The following is a 22,232-nucleotide window of genomic DNA, read 5'->3' as shown; positions in this document are numbered from 1 at the left end:
TTGGAGTTAGAAAAACAGCAGAATAGTTTTCCGAATGCCAATACTTCCAACTACCACTATTTTTATGCACAGCAAATAACTGCTACATTTCTCGAGATTAATAATTTGTGATGGGGAATGACATCAAGCCAGAGAAGTAGGCCTTCAAAATTCTTAGATGCTAGGCAGAGATAGCACCGCAGCAAGCTAAGAGCAATGGAGGAAGATGCTGGAATACTGGTCTTTAATACGGGAACTCAAGTGCTCTCCATCAGGGATTTTAAAATAGTGCTGTTTTACCCTGTTTAAATACAGCAGTTGTCTACAAGTCATGTACTTTTCCGGCACTTCACTATAAATGTTGCCAAGTTACGAGTTGCCTGACCAAAGGCCGCTAGAACTGAAAGAGCACTCTTTTATAATGGCAGTAATTCAAACTGCAGGGAGCATACACATATGTGGTTTGCTGTTTGCAAGTCCGGTTCCTCTGAATATTGCCCAGTTTTCCATTTTTATGTTTGAGTCCTGTAGAGCGACAGAGACAGCTGTACAGTCACATATCTATCAGTAAATTACTGCCATTAGCTTTTGATTTATTATTAAGACTAGAGGCGCACTTTGTGCATAATTCACTTCAGCACAAATATCACTTGCATTTCCCCTTCTATTTCTTAGACTAGTTTCCCTTCTCCCAAACATGTCATGAGTTCTTAGGTGTTTAAGCAGACATATGTAGGTACAAGTAATACTCAGCAACCCCTTCTAATTCACTGCAATTTACTGATAGAATCTCACTCAATCTTCCTAGTGTGGCCTCTAGTTTTCGGACTAGATTCTTTATCTCGATTTCACTTGAATTCTTAGTTTCTCTTTCCTTGCAATTTAGCAGCCTTTTGTATTCTCTGCTACTATGTGATCTTTGTAAATCTGCTATATATTCTACTTCTTCCACCGGAGCGGCTTTCCCTACTAGCTAACACGAAACTGTGCTGGTTTATAAAATAAAATAGGTGCAGGGGCCTACATTTTTTGTAGGAACCCACAACAGCACTGCCGAATATCAGACTTACCTAAAAACTAACCTGATGATGAAAAATAAGTCCCAGTCCCCAAAAGGAGTGCTGGTGCCCACCATCTGCAAACACCGGTTTAAGTTCATCACTAGACAACAGACCTGCATCTGTCTGAGAGCTTATTCTGTTGTTTGGGTGTTACTGCTCCATAAGAGTCAAATATAGGTGAGATACTGTTCATATTGTTGTCAAAACAGCGTCCCACACGACCAGTGTGTCCAAAACACCATCTATAAAGATATCACCCCTTTGGAGTTAGTAACAGAACATTACTGGCAATTGAACAATATTTGTGTGAACTATGTTTAGGACACAATATATATATGTCAGGTGATATTTCCGTGTGTGATAGTCTTACTGGTAAGCATGTTTTCTTGGAACCTCTCATATAATTTAGTTACAACAGTATCATCTTTCAGTGTCAACCATGAAATCTACTCACTCGCTCCTTTATTCAGAAAGCGTTCTGGAAGAAGCTGTGTAAAAGGCCATGCCCAAATTACAGACACCATTGATTTCGAAGTTTAAGTCCATGCTTACAATTATGGGGGTAATGGATTTCCATGACAACATTAAAATCAAGAGTAAGTTGAGGTGCTGGAGGAATTTCTTTATGTTAATCTTTTGGGAAAATATTTCTGCTAGTGTATTCTAGCATAGTAGTCACAACGGACTTACATATTACTACACTCTACCCCAGCAATCCATCATCACTTGTGCATAACAACAGACATGTTGAAAATGCCTTTAACCAGGTTAAGTACACAGCAGAGGCTCCTAAATATCTGCTATAAAGGAATTTACTTTCTGTACGTTTTCTGATTAAAAACATATAATATCGAACTTCTACGTTACACTTACCTAAGTTAAAAGGAATAAGGAGTGGTTTAATGCAATATCTTACTATTGCGTAAGAGCAATTTACCCAAGGCAATGGCCTTGCAACCCTGTTCACTTCACAAGAGGCCGACGGCTAGCAAAAGAAAACCAAAGAAAGTGGAGGTGATCATTAACATGTGAGCAGTAACAGGTGCCAAGTCAAACAAGCCAGAAGGAAGCAGATGAGAGGAGGTAAGAGTTTGTAAAATAATTGAGGTCCTTTAGATGTGCCTGCCATTCTATGAAAAGAGTGACACCCACATAGGCAAGTAAGATGAACTCTGTGAGTCTACTGAAGTAAAGAGAACTCTCTAAAGGCAAGTCTGATCTATACAGATCAGTACCAGTTTGAAACAAATGGGTGAAAATCCAGAGGAAACTGGGATCTTGTCTGTTATCTGGGTGTGATTTCCCCAGACTGAGATCCGGTGGATCCCACCAAATCCTCCAAAAAGTGAGTGAGTGACTACGTAAAGCACTGGGATATGCAGGAGACAATATAACAGAAACGTATCACAGTGAAGGTTGAATATGAAAGTAAAAACAGTCTGACCTTCCCGTAGGGCTGGAGCTAGTGTAGCTTTCCTCCGCATCATCTGTCTCACTCTCTGCTTCCTTTATGTCTTCCGTCCAGGCTTTTCTGGGTCTCTGAACCTTAACAAATCCATCCACCTCCTCTTCTTCAGAGCTGGAATAGGACTGGCTGTGACTGTCCATGGACCAGTCCAGTAAATGGACGGGTGTAGCTGACCGCCCTGTGAAGAAGGTCACCGGTTGTGGAATTGGTTCTTCCCAAGAGATGAGATCCGGGGTGAGGGGTAGAGACTGGACTAACACAATGGACGAGTTGGTGCCATCTGCATTTACAATAGGATCCTCAATAGGAGCTTGTTGGTGGCAGTCCGTGGTGTTTCGTAAGGGATCCTGGGTATTAACCAGCAGACAGCTCTCTACAGCACTCACCTCTGGGTCCTTGGTATGGACAGGCAGATGGCTCTCACCATTGTTCACCTGTGGCACCTGGGAGTGGAAAGATAGATTGCTCTCAGTAGCATTCCTACTCGAGTCCTGGGTGTTGAAAGGCAGATTGCATTTGGCAAAGTCCTCATCCAGCAGGAGGGCAGCAATCCTAGAAAAACTGGAGTCTGAAATCAGGAGGCCTTCGTCACGGTTCGAGTCCCCTTCAGTTACAACTATAGTGGGAGAAAGAGCAACCAGTTCAGATTGAAAAGAACATATTTCAGTACCTACCACTGACGGTCCCCTCCCAATGCCTTACACACCCTTGGTCTGGCAACTCTGGACAAGAAGCCAGGCTGTCTATCCCAGCCCTAACTGACGGAAAACGAACAAGACCTAGTTTTATAATTGTACAACAGATCATGGGTAGGGGTTGCAGATTTGGAAGACACTTTTCCAGGCTCCTGCCTTAAAAACGTATGCGTACAAAAAAATTGCCAACTTCACCTTACTTGACACCTCCCAATTGAGGAAAACAAACCAGTATTACTATATGGTCTGTTTGGTATATTTACTTAATACCTTTTTGCTTTTTATTTCATTATATTCAAAAAAGTTTAGGTACAAAAAAGACACTTAAATGCATTCAACAATTCCAACATACATTTTCAAAGCAAATTACATTCCACATTGCATATATAAACACCACATAAATTACATTACATATATAAACACCATATTCATTTGGATCAACAATTAGACTCACATAAATGATATCTAACTAAACAAAGGACAAAGTGAACATTTAGATACTATTATTAAACAAGTAGCAAATTAATGCATAGTCAAAGTCATTAAATGTGCTGCAAATTAATGCATTCCTGATTCAAAAGCCGACGCGTTTCGAACCCATTCCTGTCACTTTATGGGTTCTCATCAGGGCTCTGTCTCTTTTATTGCCTGTTGGAAGTTAAAGAAAAACGAGAACTGAATCGACTAGTCTGTGTGACTACGTTTGGTCCCGACACCCATAAGATCAGACAAATGGTTTTAAAAATTGGCATCTCCTAGAGAACTTGGAATGCCCCTTCCCTCGCCCACTGTTTGCATATAAAAAAAACAGTATTGGCCAAACTGTAGTCCATGCTGAAATCGCTCCAGCTAAACCTAAAAGCGACCTTTTATCTAAATGGGGGTTGAAACCTGCATAAAGAGGCCTATCTGATTTTGAAATTTAACAGCGCTTTAACCGGGCTAAATACATTGTCTGAGGTTTCGCGATTATAATGAATGACTGACCCCCGAACTAATCTGATAAATTAACTTCTGTAGACTGCCATATGTACATTGAAAAGTATGGGGCATTACTGGAATACTGAATAATAAAAAGTGGGTACAGCAAGACAACACACTAGCAAACTTGGGAATTAGTCCGTTCCAAGATGGCCCCCATCAAACTTGGAAACTAGTCCGTTCCAAGATGGCCCCCATCTATTGTAGGTATGCATATAAATAACACGTTACAAGATGGCCGCGAGGCCAATGGACACAGCAGATTTATACTCGGCATACACAACAAAGGGGTAAGATGCGTGATACATTTATGCGAATAGATAGTAAGCTACATGCATCAGACACTTAATTTGTGTTTCCGTGTAATCACAGGAGACCAGCGACGGAGGGGAACACTGCAATTGCGAAGTCAAACAAGATGTTTTTTTAAATACAGCGCGGGACCGCACATTTAAAGAAAGCAGGTATGCCTTACCGATTTAGAAGCAATGCGGAAACATTTATATAAAATGAGTGCACACGGGTGATAGAACTTTCCCCCGTTTGTCTTTGAATAATTTGTAGGAACACGAGGACCACTCCTTCCATTGTATAAAATAAATCCGAGACGTGCAGCACCCCGCGCATGAAGGCGCTGAAGTAAAAAGAGGTATGCCTTTAAAATCGCCTTTATGGGAGAACTAGCAGACAAACAAACTTAGTGGAAAAACTTATATTAAATTAAATGTTTCCATTCCTTCACAGTTATCGTAATTATTACGAAAAAATCGATAAGGGTGCAAACACGAAGATAAAGATCGTAAAAGGTAGGCTGTGTAGCAATGCTTTTGCATACGAACTCCCGAGCTCTCAAAGAAAATAAAAATCCTGATAATGATACTTTACATTATAGATAAAGAAACACACGATCTAGTAAGTGAATACTAGAACATACGACCAGCAACGATTCAGGTACTGGTTTCGTCATTTCGCGAATGGTAGAGATGTGATTGACAAGAATTCTATTCAAATACTAAAATAGAGTTTCATTTTTTCTTTTTTACATATATCCTGTAGATAAATAAAAGAGACAGAGCCCTGATGAGAACCCATAAAGTGACAGGAATGGGTTCGAAACGCGTCGGCTTTTGAATCAGGAATGCATTATTTTGCAGCACATTTAATGACTTTGACTATGCATTAATTTGCTACTTGTTTAATAATAGTATCTAAATGTTCACTTTGTCCTTTGTTTAGTTAGATATCATTTATGTGAGTCTAATTGTTGATCCAAATGAATATGGTGTTTATATATGTAATGTAATTTATGTGGTGTTTATATATGCAATGTGGAATGTAATTTGCTTTGAAAATTTATGTTGGAATTGTTGAATGTATTTAAGTGTCTTTTTTGTACCTAAACTTTTTTGAATATAATGAAATAAAAAGCAAAAAGGTATTAAGTAAATATACCAAACAGACCATATAGTAATACTGGTTTGTTTTCCTCAATTGGGAGGTGTCAAGTAAGGTGAAGTTGGCAATTATTTTGTACACATTTAATTGATGGTCCAGCTGACTTCATGGTTAAGGACCTAACTCCTTAGTGTTAAAAACGTATGCAGCACTGTTCATCGTTTGGGCATAATACACCAACAACACCCATGCACTCATCAAAAACAGCTTTCAAACAATCAAGGCATTCACATTTCTCAGTGAGACAAAAAATCTGAGAAATGTTGGCTTTTGGGCAAATGATGCCCTGAACTAACCTTTCTTATTACTTTCAATTCCTTCCTCCTATTTGGATTGTATAATATCCACCAATTAGAGCTCCTCGTTTGAATTCCTGATCAATTAACTTCTTATATACACCAGTTTCAACCATGCAGTATAAACTCCTTAAATCCCATATTCTTGCCGCCTTAACTTCTATCTTAAAAAGTCTTTACTCCATGAACATTTGTTTGCTCTAAACAATGTAACTTTCTGTTTGACAAGTCTAAGCTTGATCCTTGAGGGCAGATGCTGAGGTGCACGCATTCACACTCACCTGTTTCACTGCTGAAAGTGTGGATCGCCGTAGAGCTGCATGATGGCTCACTCTGCTGTGGAAGGGGCTTGGAAGATCTTATCTCCTGTGAAGAGAAAAGCAGAAGGTGACCCACGTGTGATGTCCAGCCCAGCCTAACATCTCATGCTGGGGCCTCTCCTGTGTGCCCCATTTTTGGGTAGCTTTTCTACATTCTAAATCAAGACTGGTCATTGTTTATGCATGCCTCCTACCAAATCAGCTGTTGCACTTCCTCTTCCCAAGTGACCAGCTTGTGCACATTTCAACCTCACAATGACCAGCTTTCCAAATCCCATCTATAGGTTGCCCGCCATTACCATGTCCATAGTTTGCATGTGTCATGTTCTTTATTTGTTTCATTCCCGCCCTAGTCAGCTTTTGTATGTCCTTTCCCCAGCATGGCCAGCTTTCATAAACCCAAACCAAACCCTTTTCATATATCCCACCTTTAGGCTAGCAATCTGTCACAGGGATCATTCTGAAACAATCCCCACTTCTTTCATGTCCCTCCCATCTTGGCCAGCAACCATAACATATTCATCAGCATGTAAAATTTCACACATCAAATTCCTAGCCAAACCAACTATAGGTAGGGTAACAGAAAGCTATTATATAACAAGCACTGGCATAGCCAATAGGTTCTGCCTTTGTGGCCTATTAGATTTGCCAGAGGATTTTAGCTGCGCCACACAGCATCCTTGATGCTGTGCATCATGGCTAAAGTAAAAAATATATATATAACTGTAGAAACAATAGTTAATCTTGGTGAATAAGATCAGCATACAAGTTTCCTTGTAGCATTTTTATTGTATACTATAGTACTCTTCTAGGAACCATCCCAGCCACCACCTTCAAGGCTGCTGCACCTGTCCCATTTCAAAGCATAATATTCTAGGTCAACAGTCAAAGGCTAATGACAACATCTGGTTCCACGACTCACAGCATCCCACTTAATACACCATTGACAGAACAAGCATACTATTGGTCCGCCACTCGACCACTTAAATTTGACCTATCCGGTTGTTCTTGTTGCCTCCCCCTAACTCAGTACAGGCTCGAGACAACGACGGACAGGTAAGCCCTGGCAGGAGAAGATATTACCCAATCTCCTCTCTCCCCCCCCCCTTCCCCCATCCCCCTCCTTTGGTTAAAAATAAAGATACCTATGCTTAGCTAGGAAAATACATTATAGAACGACTGTTAAATATTTTAAATTGTTAGATTGATCAGGAGTTTTGAGATTCAGACTCTGGTTTTCTGTGGAGAGGGTCAAGGGTCTCTGTCCTGAAGTGGGGTAATCTTTTGGAGATAGGTCGTAAGGGAAGAGTCTGTCTCTGAAGGTAGATTATTTGCACATGGGCTTTTATTATTAACACTATTAAGAATGGAACAGACAAGGTCTCCCTTTCTGGTTGTTTTTAAAGCCAAGTCACTCTTGCCTTTACAGAGCGGGGTCTCACAGTTCCTGAGCTAGGTCCAGGAGAGGTGAGGTCTGTTCCCCGGACAAACTGGGTGAGTAAATACTGTCTTATAGGGCGTTTTTAAATGTCACTGGAGAGTACCCTCGTGGGCACAATGAGTTTTCTAATTATATATCCAACCCTTGATTGTTGTTATAGATGTACGAAACACCAGTTGACACGGAGAAGTATCAAACAGATGACGGGAAACCATATCCTTTTTTTGTCATTATAATTTACTCTCACATGTTTGTTATTACACACAGTAGCATCTATTAGATAGAACAGAGGCCCTGAAGAAAGCCTAGGGTCTTATACCCAAGAGGCTGAAACATGTTGGCCCCCATGCAGGTATTTGTTTAAACTGCATTTAGTTTTGCACTGTTCTTGTTTTTAACTAGGAAAAGGCTGTTCCATTAATTAAAAAGCTCTCTTATCGGTTCTCTATCCTATTTTAGATTCACCACTTTCAATGCTTTTGTTTGCACTGCACTTATTCTCATCAGATCTATATCATTTGGTCCATAAGTGATTGTGGCTCCGAAACCCTTCTCTCAGATATGGGTACGATCTTTGTCTCAATGATCTAGAGACATATGACCCTTGAAGGATGACCAAATGATAATATTGATCATACAATTCTTTGATGGGAATCCTGAATGTGTTTCCAACACAATCACTATTAGCTTACTCTTGTGATTTTTATGTCCTTGAGTCAGAACTAATGAGCAGCAGCGGTGCGTCCATTGGGGCGTAGGGGCGTAGCCCCACTAGCCTCATGGACCCACCGTCGCGGCTGCAAGGACACATATTGCATGAATGCAATAAATAAAATAATCATCATGATTTCATAAGCGGCGCTGCACACGCCGCCACCAGGAATCCGGGCAGCACCCGATATATCCAGAGTGCGCTTCGCGCAGGTTCAGTGACGTCACAGACACTACTAGCCCACTGCAGCAGCAGACAGCGCAAGTGAAGCTTTGGGCGGAAACTAGCCCGAGCATGCGCATATAAAGGTTCCCCTTAGAGAGAGCGACAGGGGATGCTGGTTAAACCGGGCCGCAGCACCCGGCGTTACAGAGGGCGACTGGGGCGAGGAGTCAGTGTGACCCCCTAGCCAATCCTGGCGCTGCATGCAGCGCCAGGATTGGCTGGTCCACCCGCGCAGCAGGGCAGGCAATCCATTATTGGATGCCGCTCGTGGGTGGTGTGGCACACTGCCTCAGCCGCACTGCAATGGCCAATCACTGTGTGACTTCATGTGAAGCCATGCAGTGATTGGCCATGGCGCTGTGAGCCTGCCTGTGAAGTCAGTCCCTGCTACTCTCTCCTCCTCTCCTCTGTAGCCTAGCCTGTAGTGACTCGCCTCGTGCGCAGATCGTGACTCCTGCTGCCTGAGGCGCCATGACTTTCTGAAAGTTTCTATGCTGAGTTGACTGTGTGTGCCTGCCTGTCACTGTTATCGTGACTCGTCTTGTGCTCTGCCTGCGACTGCGCCTACTACTACACTACTACCAGGTAAGGCCACAGCACAGATCAGTGCATTTAAAAACTCAGCCTCAGTCTTAGTAGTCGGCGGCCCGGGCCTACTACTGCCCTTGTACCATTGATTTAGCGCTCTGGCTCCTTCCTAGTCGGGGCCTAATTTCAGTGCGGATCTGGGTTGCCATTCAGCCATTGTCTGCTGCGTGTGCTGTGCCTGCTCAGCCGAGGTTGTTTAAACTGCTACTAATGAGCATGTAGGTTGATTGTGCGGTGTTGTGTGTGTAAAAAGTGGGCCACATTGCAAATCGGCAGTTTTGAACTTGTAAAGTTACGCTGTATATGTGTTGTGCAAGGTATGAGAGAGTATGAATTTGTAATTTCTGCAGTCAGTGTTTTTCGTTATATCAGGGCAATAAACAGTACTGTATAATATACCCTATCGCTCTAAAAAAAAAAAAAATCGCAATGCATACAGAATTTCGCAATGCAAATTGACAGCAATTTCTTAATGGCAGTTTGTATTTGCTCTGTGGCGAATTAGCGACACTCCCGGTGACTGTCCCAACGTGATGTAATCTTGGGGTTTGGCTCAAAATATAATGGCTTTACACCAAACACACTAATGCAGAAGTCCTCATTTAAATCAATTGGGTAAACGTAAGATACTCTATTTTGGGATCAGCCGTAGTAGGTAGCTCAGTGACTAGCACGTACCATTACTTATCGGTATGATTGAGTGCCGCGTTGGACTAGCAATGGTTAGTAAGAGGACCGACTCGACAGAATCACATAGTACTAGCGCGCGCCAAATCTTCCATTCACACCCGGGATACTAGTATACGCCAGTTTCCCTGGAGTGCGTTCTCAATTAATGTCCGCCGAGTTTCTACTGACGAATTAAAAACTAATACGCTGTGCAAACTAATAGGGTTGGAATAGACAAAAAAAAAAGACCGGGACAGCAAAATTAAAGTGCCACTCATTAGTAAAGTAGAAGCTAAAAAGGTTTGCAAATCGGGGCGGTTCAGAAATGGTAAATACACCGTACAATTATTTTTCAGGTATGGAGCAGTACATGCATAGATTTGAGCCTGCTGGAGGCAATGTCTTTTAATATCGGGGAAATCAACAGTTAAAACCGGCACAGCAGACCTCAAAACAGGCCCACACACACCTGTCAGGCCAGCTCTTGCAAATTATCTAGGCAAAATAAAGCGCTTTATACGCGTGAAGCTTACTAAATACACAGCCACGCTTCATCAACATTCGCACCCAAGAAATGAAAAATCCGAATTTATAAACAAACGGCATGAGTCTTTGGCCCACGAGAGGCGCGTTCAGATGCTATAGCTACTTGTCTTTAACATGTATATTTGTAAAGCGCACACTTTCCCAAGGGTATCTTGGCGCTGGTTAACAGATGTTTATTGCTACCCAATTCAATTATACACGTTTTATCGATCTCTGAAGGATGAAAGGCTAAGTGGACCTGCCGGGATTTTAAACAGTGACCATGAGGTCTAACACATGCCTCTACAGTGGGCGCATTAGTCATTTAAGCCACCAGACCTGGCAAAAGAAAACACATGCCACCAGTGCCAGATACGCACACATAGTGCTGTTTACCCTGGAAGTTGGTCTGGCACAGGCTGACCCGCCACTGCAGAAAAACTGCGAAAAGTGCTATCCGTATTTATAACACGTTACAATTGATTTAAGGTGGTGCAGTGTGCCAAAATGCCATGATTATTCTATTTTCACACACTAAACCGACAGCAATGTTAACACCCACCTCAGTACTATAACCCCTAGTAGGTGCTAATAACCACATAAACGGAGAAGGTGGTTCCAAAGTAGTGTCCCTCTATGCCCAGATCTCTCTATGATCCCTCTCTGACATTTGGGCAAGTGACGTCTTACATTAATGTGGTAGCAGTACCCCTCTCTAAGACTGTGTCAATACTTGCATCCCTACCTTCTGCTCTCTGATGGGCTTTCAGTATTCTCCAGTGACAACCTATTCTAAGGTGGACACACTGTCCCTCATAGACTCATCGCATCTCTTGCCTCTCAGAAAGCCACACCACCTGATATAAGTCAGATTTGTCTATGTGTGTTTCTATGATATGTGGTTTGTCCTGGTGTCCCACACTTTCTATGCACTTTGTCACCAGGGAGGCTGCAATTATCCAGTTCTCGTCAATCAGGATGTATGTAGGGCTAGAATAGAATGACTTGGAGCTAGAAATGTTCTTATGGTTGTGAGAAACGGTGCATAGTAGAGACAGAGCCCATTGGTAGAGTGTAGAGGCACTTACCTCAGATACCCACACTGTCTATATTGAACAGCCATCATGCTGGGAGAGAGAATGCGTAATGAGGGTAAGCTGACTGGGTGTGCAAGACAATCTTCAAAGTGCTTAGTAACCAATCCTTGGCATTAGGTTAAAATTGTCTGGTTACAGAGGACTCTCTTAATCCCCTGTGGTCCTGTATATCAGCACCACACACTGTTTTGATGTATGGGCACACTATATGACTATTAAGCAACCAGTGGTAGAAAATAGAACTTTCCATTAGCACTACCAGCACTTTTCAGTTTTTGTTCCAGAAGAAGCTATCTGTTCCCAGATACCCCTTGTTTACCATGTCGGAATGGTTACTTGTGACTTTATACCCATGGTAAAGCCATTCTGAATCACGATCAGAGTAGCAGAATGCGAGGTGGCTAGTGTTCACTTGGTCAAAGGCTTTGGAGGTTACAATCAGGAATGTGAGTCCACCCCCACCCGTACCTACTCGGGTAAGATACAGGAAGAAACGTACACTCAAACCACACCACATTTATTTACTGTGCAGGAATACCCAGAGGATTTTAGCAGCGAATAGTTACCACAGAGAAGTAACCTCACCCCTTTCAAACGTTATGTTCATCAGCCAGACATAAGACCGAGCTTGTAATATAGACCAGGATCCTCCAAAGTCAGTCCTGGGAGGTCGGATCCATGCCAGATTTTATAGCATATCCCCATTTAGATAAATGTAGTTATCTTTCAAATCTGGCATGGATCCAGCCCTCAAGGACCAACTCTGGAGAACCTTGGTATAGACCGCTGACTTCAAACTGGTGGGCGAGTTAACAAAATTTACTATCTGCACATTGCCGTTATCATGAGGATCTCTTTACCTACCGTCCAGAAGCCAGGATCACGGAGCTGTTTGCACACCAGATGTGCGTAAATGACATGTTTTACTAGTGGGAATTTGTGAATCACAAACCATACATTTGCACTGGTAAATGTTTTCACACATGTGCACAGTAAATATCAGTATGATGTTACCAATGTAAGTGAATTTCTTCACAGGGTTGAGTAGTGAACGGTTTTACAGGGGTGGAGGTCCTTGCAAAATGAGGTAAATTACTAAACACAAGTTTGCGGCCATTCAGAACTCATTTGCAGGTAGTTTCCCACCTAGATAATAGAATCAGATTTACTCCTGTCAAGGAGTGGAGTAAACTGGAGTAAAAACGTTTTCTGGGTGAGAAAGGGGAGGAACATGTTGAAATTGTTAGAAGTGGTATTAAATAAATGGTTTTCATGTGGGCTAGATGTAAAACAAAATAGCAATTACATTGATGCAATTTATCATAAGCATTTAGAAAAATGCATGTTATATTACTGAATGTGTAAATATTTATGCATCTGAGTACTCAGCTTCTGGGCCTTACACCTGGAATTCTTTGTGAGTTCCAAGAAAGTCAGGAATGTGTCACAAACTGAAGAATAACGTTGCAGGGGTGATACTTTGTGAATCAGCAAAAACCTCTATGGTCAGCAATAGCAATCTGCTGTAATATATGTCACACAACATTATAGATGAGTAACTGGTAATATGGGGATAGAGCATGCAGCAGAATTTGTGGAACAATTTAATCACAGCTGTTTCTTATAAGGTGGAAAACATTGAAAAAGCAGGTCCTTCAGGGGTTTTGTTATAAGTCCAAAGATGCATGCCAGCATTTTTCATACCTTCCTGTTCTGACTTTGCATCAATATTGACCAACCGGCAGAAATTTTGTTTTTGCACTGGTCGGTCTGTGGAAATGGTGGTTTTCACGTTCCTGACAATGTTGGGGCAAATTACCCCAGCATGGATTTTAAGCTTTATTCTAAGGTTTATTTAGGCATTAATGGTAATGTAACGAAACTGGTGCTCATGTAAAGCGCTCTGATACCAGATGTCTCGGGTCAAGTTCGCTATATAAAACAAAAAATAGAAACATCAGTTGTTGGCCTATATATGTAGGTGCGTTGGCAGTCTGGCAGAGCTAGCCTATGTTTGTGGTCCCAGTAGTGAAATAGCAGCAGGCGGCAGCACAGAAGGTTAATGTGCCTGCTGCAAAAAACATGTACCTGATGCAACTTCTTCTACTCTTAGAGCTGAGATTTTCATGAAAGTCTTACAGTCTGAATTCAGCACCTGAGCGTAATAGGACGGAATGTATGAAGCTCTGTGGTTATACTGAATAAGCAGCTACCTATGTTATGCCATCTATTAATGTAATAACTGCACTTTCACAATTGCTTTATTAACCTTCCTGCTTTCTCAAATTTGCTTGAAAATGCACGATTTTTCTTCTCTTTTTTCAAAATTTTCGTGGGGGGGGTTACCCCCCCAAACCCCCCTATTGGGGTTCCGGCTCGCTCGCTGCGCTCGCTTGCGCCCCACCGCTTTCAAATGTCACCACCCGCCCCTGCTAATGAGTCTAGACAGAACCTGGCTGTACTAATTTAGACATCCAGATGTTTGATTGTTTTATATAGAGCTTCCTCTTTTCCTCTTTTTTAGACCCCTAGGTTTTTGTGTTGTAAATAACTACCATGGGTCAGAATCCAAAACTTGTATAGCAATCAATAGAGAGTGTAGACAATGTGGCCACAAAGGCCATTTTGCACTCATATACAAAGATGGGACTAATAGTACATTAGCGGCTGTGGGTGATGACAACTCTGTAGATGTAATTCCAGATACATGATTAAGTGGCCGATTATGATGGCGGACGGACCTGCGTCTGTCCGCCACCCCCGAGGTGGAGGGACCGTCCGCAGGGGCAGCGGCGTTCCCTCCATACCAATTAGGATGTGACCGCCACCCTGGCGGTCACATCCCGTATCTTTAACATTGCGGCGGGTGCTGCTTCAAGCAGCACCCGCCGCAAGGTTAAAAATGCATGCTTTGCATTTACATGCACAAAGCGGCAGGCACCGCGCAGTGCCTGCCGCTTTGTGCATGCAAATGCAAGGGGGTACAATAGGTACCCCCCATGTGCACCCCCACCCCCCTTTCATCCTTGGGGCCCGCAAGGGGCCCCCAGAAGCAAAGGTCCACATGCTTTTCCATGGCGGAAAAGCTGCCGCGGAAAAGCATGTTTACACACACATCCAAATTTGGCTGACGGTGTCTTGCAGACACCGCCACCAAATAGCGGTCAACACCCCGCGGATCAGCGGCGGACGGACCTGCCATCTGCGGCTGTTCCCATCTCCATCCTGATCTGGCGGTGGGTGTTTTCTCTAACCGCGGCGGTGAATCCGCATCCTCCAGGCCAGCGGTGGCTTCCACCGGCAAGGAGGATGTGGAATCACCGCAATCATAATAGACCCCTAAGTGTCGGTGATGATCAAATAGATAAAAGGAGGAGGTGTAGACCAAAGGCAAAGGTTGAGCTAGATGGTAGGGTGGCAGAACTCATGGTGGATTCAGAGTCTATGCACACTATTCTGCCTAAAATGTATAAGGAAGAGAGGCCAGTCACTATGTTACCACCAAAGGACATGTGTCCTGGGAGCCATCAAGGGGAAACCACAGACATAGTTGGCGTTATGCTTTCCACCCTTAGGTTTCAGGAAAGGAAAGTTAAAAGGTAAAGTGTCCTTGGGTGGATCCACCAGTGCGATTTGCATACTGTTATGAGTCCGAAAGCACCTAACCAAATAAAAGTCATAGAGGATGTTGGTCTAAAAGATATTCTACAAGGAGCTAAGAATGCTTGTAAGGATAATGTAGAATATTTGAAAGGGTATGTGCAAAGCTCCTTCTTAAACTGCATTTTGTACCTGTAAAACATATGATTAGAAGCATTTCCATGGTTCCTAGGGCTGAAGGTAAGAAGGTGTAGCATGAAATTACTGATGCAGGTGTGATGAGCCCTAGGTTGCATTTCTCCTGCGGTTATCATAGAAAAGGATGATGGCTGTTTAAGATTTGGTGTTGATCTTAGATCACCTAATCAAAACATTGTTGTGGACACACAGGCCTCGAACAATCATACACATGTTACTAGACCTGCAGGCCTATTAACTAGAATAATTTTCCTCAACCTAACTGTAATGTACTTGATTGATAAACTAGTTTCATTAAGTTATCCTAGGCAAATATATATTTTTTTTTTGCAGAGCCACCTTTTTCTTCATTATCACATTTGAGAACCCCTTTCAATATGGAAGTTCACCATTGCTGCAGTACAAACAAACCTATTTGGTTTGATTTAATAAACTAAATGTTTACTCCATTCATAATAAGAATCAAGCACACACATAGGGTACACATGACCCCTGATTTGCCTCTAAGTTCACTAGTAGCATTGCCACCAGGGCAGGGGCAGGAATGTTTCTCAGATTATGTTTTAAAACTCACTTTTAATAAATATATTGCTTAAGGACAAGGTGGTAGTGCACTGTCATGTACAGACATTGAAAAGGCAAAAAACGTTCCTACTAACAGGCAGTTTTACTTATAAAACGATATAGTGTATAAACAAAAATCTGTGAAAATCAGGTTTCATCAAACATATTTATCCATATGCACATCACCAAATAAAGTGTTCTGATATGTTTTCATCCTATCAAAATATTTTTTTCATAAGACAGAATTACAAAACCAGGGCTTTCATTGCTACTGACATTTATTTTGAAATCTTTGCACGGTTCACTTTTTAGCTATTTAAATGTATATTAGAATAAAACATAACTCCCTACAGCATTTTATTTCACACTTTATGTACAGCATGTTTGTCAGGCAGTTCACTTTACAAAATCATCAAACTTTGCAGTCAGAGATAGAAAAGTAATTGCAGATGAAAACGGACTTTTGACCTCTGTCTCTAAATAGAATAAATGTGACAAGATGAAAACAAGATTTAAAGGCATCTTTAATGCTCCTTCGTTTTGTGAGTGAACAGAACACCAGGGGCCGTATTATCCAGTGTAATGGTTTGCGCACGGCTCACCTTTTAAAATTGTGCGCCAGGCGCAATCACAATGCTCCCTATTATGTTGCATGCGCTGCCCCCAGGGATGTCTGGGGGGTCCAAGGGACCCCCTTAACCCCCTGCAGAGGGCTGCTCACAGGAGGTGCACTGAGTTTTAAATCGCACACTGTCAGTGCGCCTCCTGAGGGCTGCTTTGACTCTGCGCACGCATCTACAATAGGATGCTGGGGCAAAGTCAAAGAAATTCCCTAATTTGCATAGGGCACGCCCCTATGCAAATGAGGGAAGACCCTCTGAAGGTAGCACAAGCGTCTGCGCCCCCTTCTATAATACCAAAGTGCCCCGGGGGTGCACAAAGCGGGCGCAAACACCCGTTGCGCCCCAGGGCACTTATTGTAATACGGCCCCTGTTGTTCATCAGCTCAGCAGAAGGGGTAACCCCCATGCCAATTGTGTTGTTCATTGAACTGGTCAAGGGGACTATTCAAATGGTATTCGCTGAAGGTCTTGATACAGAGAAAATGGCTTCTCTATACCATTCAGCCGTTTATTATGTAACTCAAAAGACTCCTTCTGTTTTGATGTGTGGGAGGATGCCTTGGACAAAGTTGATCCCTGCCTGGTTTAAAGTTGGGTGTTGAGTGGTGGCAGGTGAGAAATATGGCAATACAGAAACTGGAGACTGGGTTAAAGTTAAAATGGGTCATGTCAGATGTTGTCTACAGCAAATACAAGGGCCTTCAAAATCAAGGGAATTTTTTGGCCCTCTGTTCTGGAGAAAGGCGAAAGCTGAAGTTATAGGAGAGTATGGGTGCTTTGTGTCAAAGAGTTGGAGAATGTGAAGTGAGAAAGGGGAACGTGAGTATCAGTTTCATGCGAATGACGAATGATGAGTTCTGTTCATTTGGGCATGTGTGAGTCGTTGGTAGACCTAGTAACTTATCTAAACTAGGCCAAAGTCAAGAGGTGGCAAGACGTCGCTGGGTTTGCAGACCACCTGTATTTTATGTGACTACATTTAGCTGCTTTGTTTTAAAAGTTGTATTTTCCATTGTTCAGTATGTTCTTTCTCTGATTTGTTATGCATTAAAGCAGGACTTGAGAAATCTACTTGCCCACTCGCTATAGCTAATCAAATTTTATTTGGGTGGGCTATTTTTTTTATTTTTTTTTTTTGGGAGTTTTATATAGCGCGAACTAGAACCGAACCGAATCAGTTATCAGAGCGCTTTACATAGCACCAGTTACGTTACATGAGGACACACTTTCATTTTTTTTTTTTTTTTTTTTTTTTAGGCACGGGGAGATTAAGTGATTTGCCCAGAATCACAGGGGGTTTTTGGCGTGGTTACCGAGACTAGAACCCAGATCTCCAGGCTTCTAGGGCCTACTGTCCCATTCTGGCAAGATGGCACCTAACAGGTGTTCTGTTTAGTCAGAAAGTGAATGAGTAATAAATACGCCTTTAAATCATGTTTTTATCTTGCCACATTTGCTCTGTGTTTACAGAGACAGGTCATATGTCTTATTTTCCTTCTTAGAATTTTCGGCTTCTTTTATCCTGGAAGTTGGTGTTTACTTTTCTTTTTCTGACTGAAAAATTAGGGGATTTTGTAAAGTGAAAAATCTGACAATCGTGCTGTAAAGAGTATGAAATGAAAGGCTATTAGATGCTTTTAAACACATATTTATCCCACTAACTTTTAGCCATGCTGGACAGCAGCCACGCTGGTATACAACATGGCTAAAACACATTGGCAAAGCAAATTGTTCTGGCATAGGCGAAACCTATAGGCTTTGCCGGTGCTTGTTTAATGGGGCTTGACTGAGGCTAAGAATGTTTAATCCTGGTGCATTTTCCTTGCTCCAATTATTTATTAATTTGTAGGCATCCTTGTATTTGTGCTCATGTGCTCGTTTTTCTCTTGATCGGTAGTATTTAGTTGTCCTTTAACATCATGTAAGTGTCCATGGATACAGTGTTGTGCCATTGCTTTTTACGTTAGAAGTTGGTGCGTGTATCCGTCTACATTTTCATTTGATTGTGCAACCCAATATTGTGGAGGAAACCTCTTCTGCTTCTTGTTTACAATTTCTGATACCCATTTGTTTTCACTGGTAATGTGGGGATCTTATTTTTCAGTGCCTGTGTGAACTGTTGCAGCTCTCTCTGTGCCTATATCAGTGTAATCACTGTGCCTGTGTCAGTCCCAGACCAAACTCTCCCTTGTGCCAGCTGTGCTGCCAGTTCGTGCTGCTGCTGGATCCCTTGCTCCTGGCCTCATCAAACCATCTTTGACTTCTGCGTCCTGCGCTTTTAATTCTTCTCTTTCCTTCGATCGTAATCTCTGACTTTTTGCTCGCTTTCCCTGTTTGCTCTTTGCTGCTCATTTTTCTGCCTATTCCTTGATTTCATTCACTCTTCTCCTGCCTTTTGCTCCCTCTCTCTCTGTTCTGCTCTTTCCTTGGATCTTATTCTCTGACTTTTTACCTCTTTCTCTCTGTTTCTGTTCTTTTCATGCTTATTTTACTGCTCATTCCTTGATCTCACTTGCTCATCTCCTGTCAGTTTCCCGCCTCCTATTTTCCCGCATTACTTTTGCTCAGTCTCTCTTTGTTATGCTCTTTCCTTGGATCTCAACTCTGACTTTAGCTAGCTTTCTGTTCTTATCTACTCATCTTTTCTACTCATTACTTGATCTCAATCTCTCTTCTCCCACCCGTTTTCCTGCCTCCCGCCAAAGCCCTCTCCCGATCACTGCACTCTTGCCTCCCGCCTAGCTCTGCCCACTGCCTCCCAGCGCTCCTCCCTCCTCCAAAGACCTATTTAAAGGCGGCCGCAGCGCAGCTGCACCAAAGGCAAGCACATCTAGGCCCATCCACGCCTCGACTGCGCAAGGCATCAGGATCCATGTCTGTTGGCCCACCTGCAGATTGGTCAACACCCTCCACGCCCTGTACACCAAACGACCCAGCGAACACTGCTGCCACGCCGCACTGCATTCTACAGTAGAACTGTTCTCCTTTGCCTGATGCACCTTCTCCTGCACCAGCACAACAACTGCTACGTTATAAAACACCGCGCCAACCTCTCGTTACACCACAAATGAGACAGATTCCACTGCCTACTCCTGAACATGCGCTCCATGTGCAAGCATTCCACCAAATTATGGGACCTCATCACCATCCTTACACCCAACATAGTCTTCCTCACCGAGACCTGGCTAAACCCCACATTCGCCCTGGACATTGACACAACGATTCCAGGCGGACTTAAAATCACTCCCTAGGACCACCCCAATAAACCCGAAGGAGGAATAGCTACCATCCACAAAGAGAGCACACAGTGCACCACCACCACTGCCAACAACCCCTGCCCCCATGGAACATCTCAACTTCATGCTCCACACCAAATGACAAGACAACCATCAGAGGCACCCTTCATACAGACCCCTGGGCCTGCGCTCCAACCTCTGCAACACCATTGCAGACTTCATTTCACCCCTAGCCTTAGACTCCAAGGACTATATCTTCATCGTTGACCTAAATTTACATAACAATAACACCATACAACTCCTCAACAGTATGAGCATCCTCGGATTGAACCAGTTAGTCCACAACCCTACGCACACCACAGGTCACACGCTCGACCCCATCATCACCTCCAGCAACCTTGTCATATACAGCCACATCACAGGACTCACATGGACCGATCACTCTATCGTCCATTTCAGCATCTCCAGCCACCCTACTGCCACCCTCAAGATGAATGGCGACCCCACCGAAGGTGGAACAAAATATCAAAGACCATCTGGACGGATGCCCTCAACACCTCCAACCCCACTACTATCCTCGAGAAAGGAGTTAAGATCTGCAATGCCTGAATCACCAATTGCGACGACATCATCATCCCCATCAAGAGCCACATCAACAGAAAATCCTCCAAAATGGCCAGCTGGTACACCCAAAAACTCAGTACAGTGAAATAGGAGTGCAAACAGCTAGAAAGGAGATGGTGCCCCAGCAAGTATACCTCTGATAGGGTAGCCTTTACCACCTCTACCACCACTCGCTGAGGGCAGCAAAGAAGACAGCCCTTGCTGCTTGCATCAAAACCAGCGCCAAAAACACCAGTGAACTCTTCAATGTCGTTAAGAAATTCTTCAACTCGATTGCCAGCGAAAACACCATCACACCTCATCACGGTACTCAGCCTCCGGTTACCTCATCACAGCCCAGCATCCGTGGTCTGAGCATGCCCAATGCAGGCAACGCGCAGCAGCAGGACTTTCTCGATGCAATGTTTTGCTTAACTCACCTGTTTTGGTTGTTGTACAGGACGGGGTCTAGCAGCAGATATCGGTTAAAAAAATAAATAAACTAACAGCCAGTCAAGTACGGATGGCCTCTTTGTCCCCCGTTCCCCACGGGATTAAAGCACAGCAACAATCACGATCCGCTTTCATTTACGTTGGTCGCAAAAGGTTTGTTATCTTTATGGGGCCATGTGTTTGGCCCCATAAAGATAAGGAACCTTTTACGGCAAAAGTAAGTCAGGCCAGGCCCGGCCGTCCAGGTGGGAGGGCCAAAAAAGAGAAAAGTGTCCGTCATCAACATCTCTTTCCCAATGGCTGGCCACAGTTTAGGAATAAACGGTGACGCCGGCCAAGGGGAAAGAGGGGCGGGGCTTAAAGCCCGCTAGTGAAAGCTCCTCAATCTCATTAAATATCGCCAGCAAGACTGTGCATGCGCAGCCTACGCAGGCTCGACCTCAAAACAACGGAAGCGAAGAGGTGGTGATATGTGAATGAGTTGTAGGGAAATACTCATTAGGTTGCAGCTGTCTTTGCTGCCTGGAGGGGGCAGAGTAAGCAGTAATATTAGGATGAGTATATTAAAGTCGTATTAAATCGGATGGGATTGGGAGTTTTGGTGGGGAGCGCAGCGGACGGGCGCAGCGGGCGCGACGATGGCACGCCGAAGGTGCGCCTAAGGTAAGCCCGTCTGCGCCCGTCCGCGCACCAGCAGCGCACAGGGCCAGATTCGCTGTCGCTGCACGGGCTGATCCTGGGGGCTCACACATTACCTATAGTAGAGAGTTACTATACTCCCTTAATAAATACTCCTATTGCAACATCTTGCCCTGGAATGTACTTCACTCTATGACACGGACTTGCCCAGCATGCCAGTTCCGGTTTAGAAGCTCTACATCTACCTCAACCCCTCCTGTTGACACTGACCCTCACTCCAACATTCGCGCTGCACTCATTAATGCTTGCTCACTAGTCAAGCACACGGAGGAGGTTCATGAGCTGATCATAGATGAATCGCTTGACCTCTTATTTATCACGGAGACATGGCTTCGTACTTTCTGCGCTCCAGTGATCGAGCTTGCCATTACCCGGGGGTTTAAGATAACGAGGCTTGACCGGTGTTCTGGCAGAGGGGGGGTCTAGCAGTGATTTACAGGGACAAATGGTCTTTGATGAAGGAATGCACAGGGGTTATTGTTGAAGGAGAAGCTCTGGAATTTTCGATAGCTCTTTCTTCGCAATTTACCCTGGGTGGGATGTTGATCTATCGCCCCCCAGGTCCTCCTGGCTCCTTCATCAAATCACTAGAGGAGGTGATTACCCAGAGAGCACTGAGGTTCCCTAAATTTCTACTACTAGGAGATTTCAATATCCACGCGGAAATCCCGACAGCCCCAGGGACCAAAGATCTGAGGGACCTCTGTGATTTTACTCACCTAATCCAGCAGGTTCATGACACTA

At 43.5% G+C, this 22,232-nt stretch overlaps 1 protein-coding gene across 5 annotated transcripts in view; it reads right to left on the bottom strand.

Annotated features, from left to right (window-relative positions):
• The window catches only part of LOC144791980 (uncharacterized), a 426,669-nt gene that overhangs the window by 107,810 nt on the left and 296,627 nt on the right, over positions 1-22,232 (bottom strand). For all 5 annotated transcript variants that reach the window (XM_078666847.1, XM_078666845.1, XM_078666846.1 and 2 more), the window contains exons 3-4: positions 6,217-6,301; positions 2,485-3,124 (exon numbers count right to left, since the gene is read on the bottom strand). In XM_078666847.1, coding sequence (XP_078522973.1) covers positions 2,485-3,124; positions 6,217-6,301 — 725 coding nt within the window. The remainder of the gene's footprint in view (positions 1-2,484; positions 3,125-6,216; positions 6,302-22,232) is intronic.

Source organism: Lissotriton helveticus, chromosome 11 (genome assembly GCF_964261635.1).
Source record: "Lissotriton helveticus chromosome 11, aLisHel1.1, whole genome shotgun sequence".
NCBI lineage: Eukaryota > Metazoa > Chordata > Amphibia > Caudata > Salamandridae > Lissotriton > Lissotriton helveticus.
The sequence above is the reverse complement of the archived record's forward strand: the minus strand, read 5'-3'. Positions and strand labels throughout refer to the sequence as shown.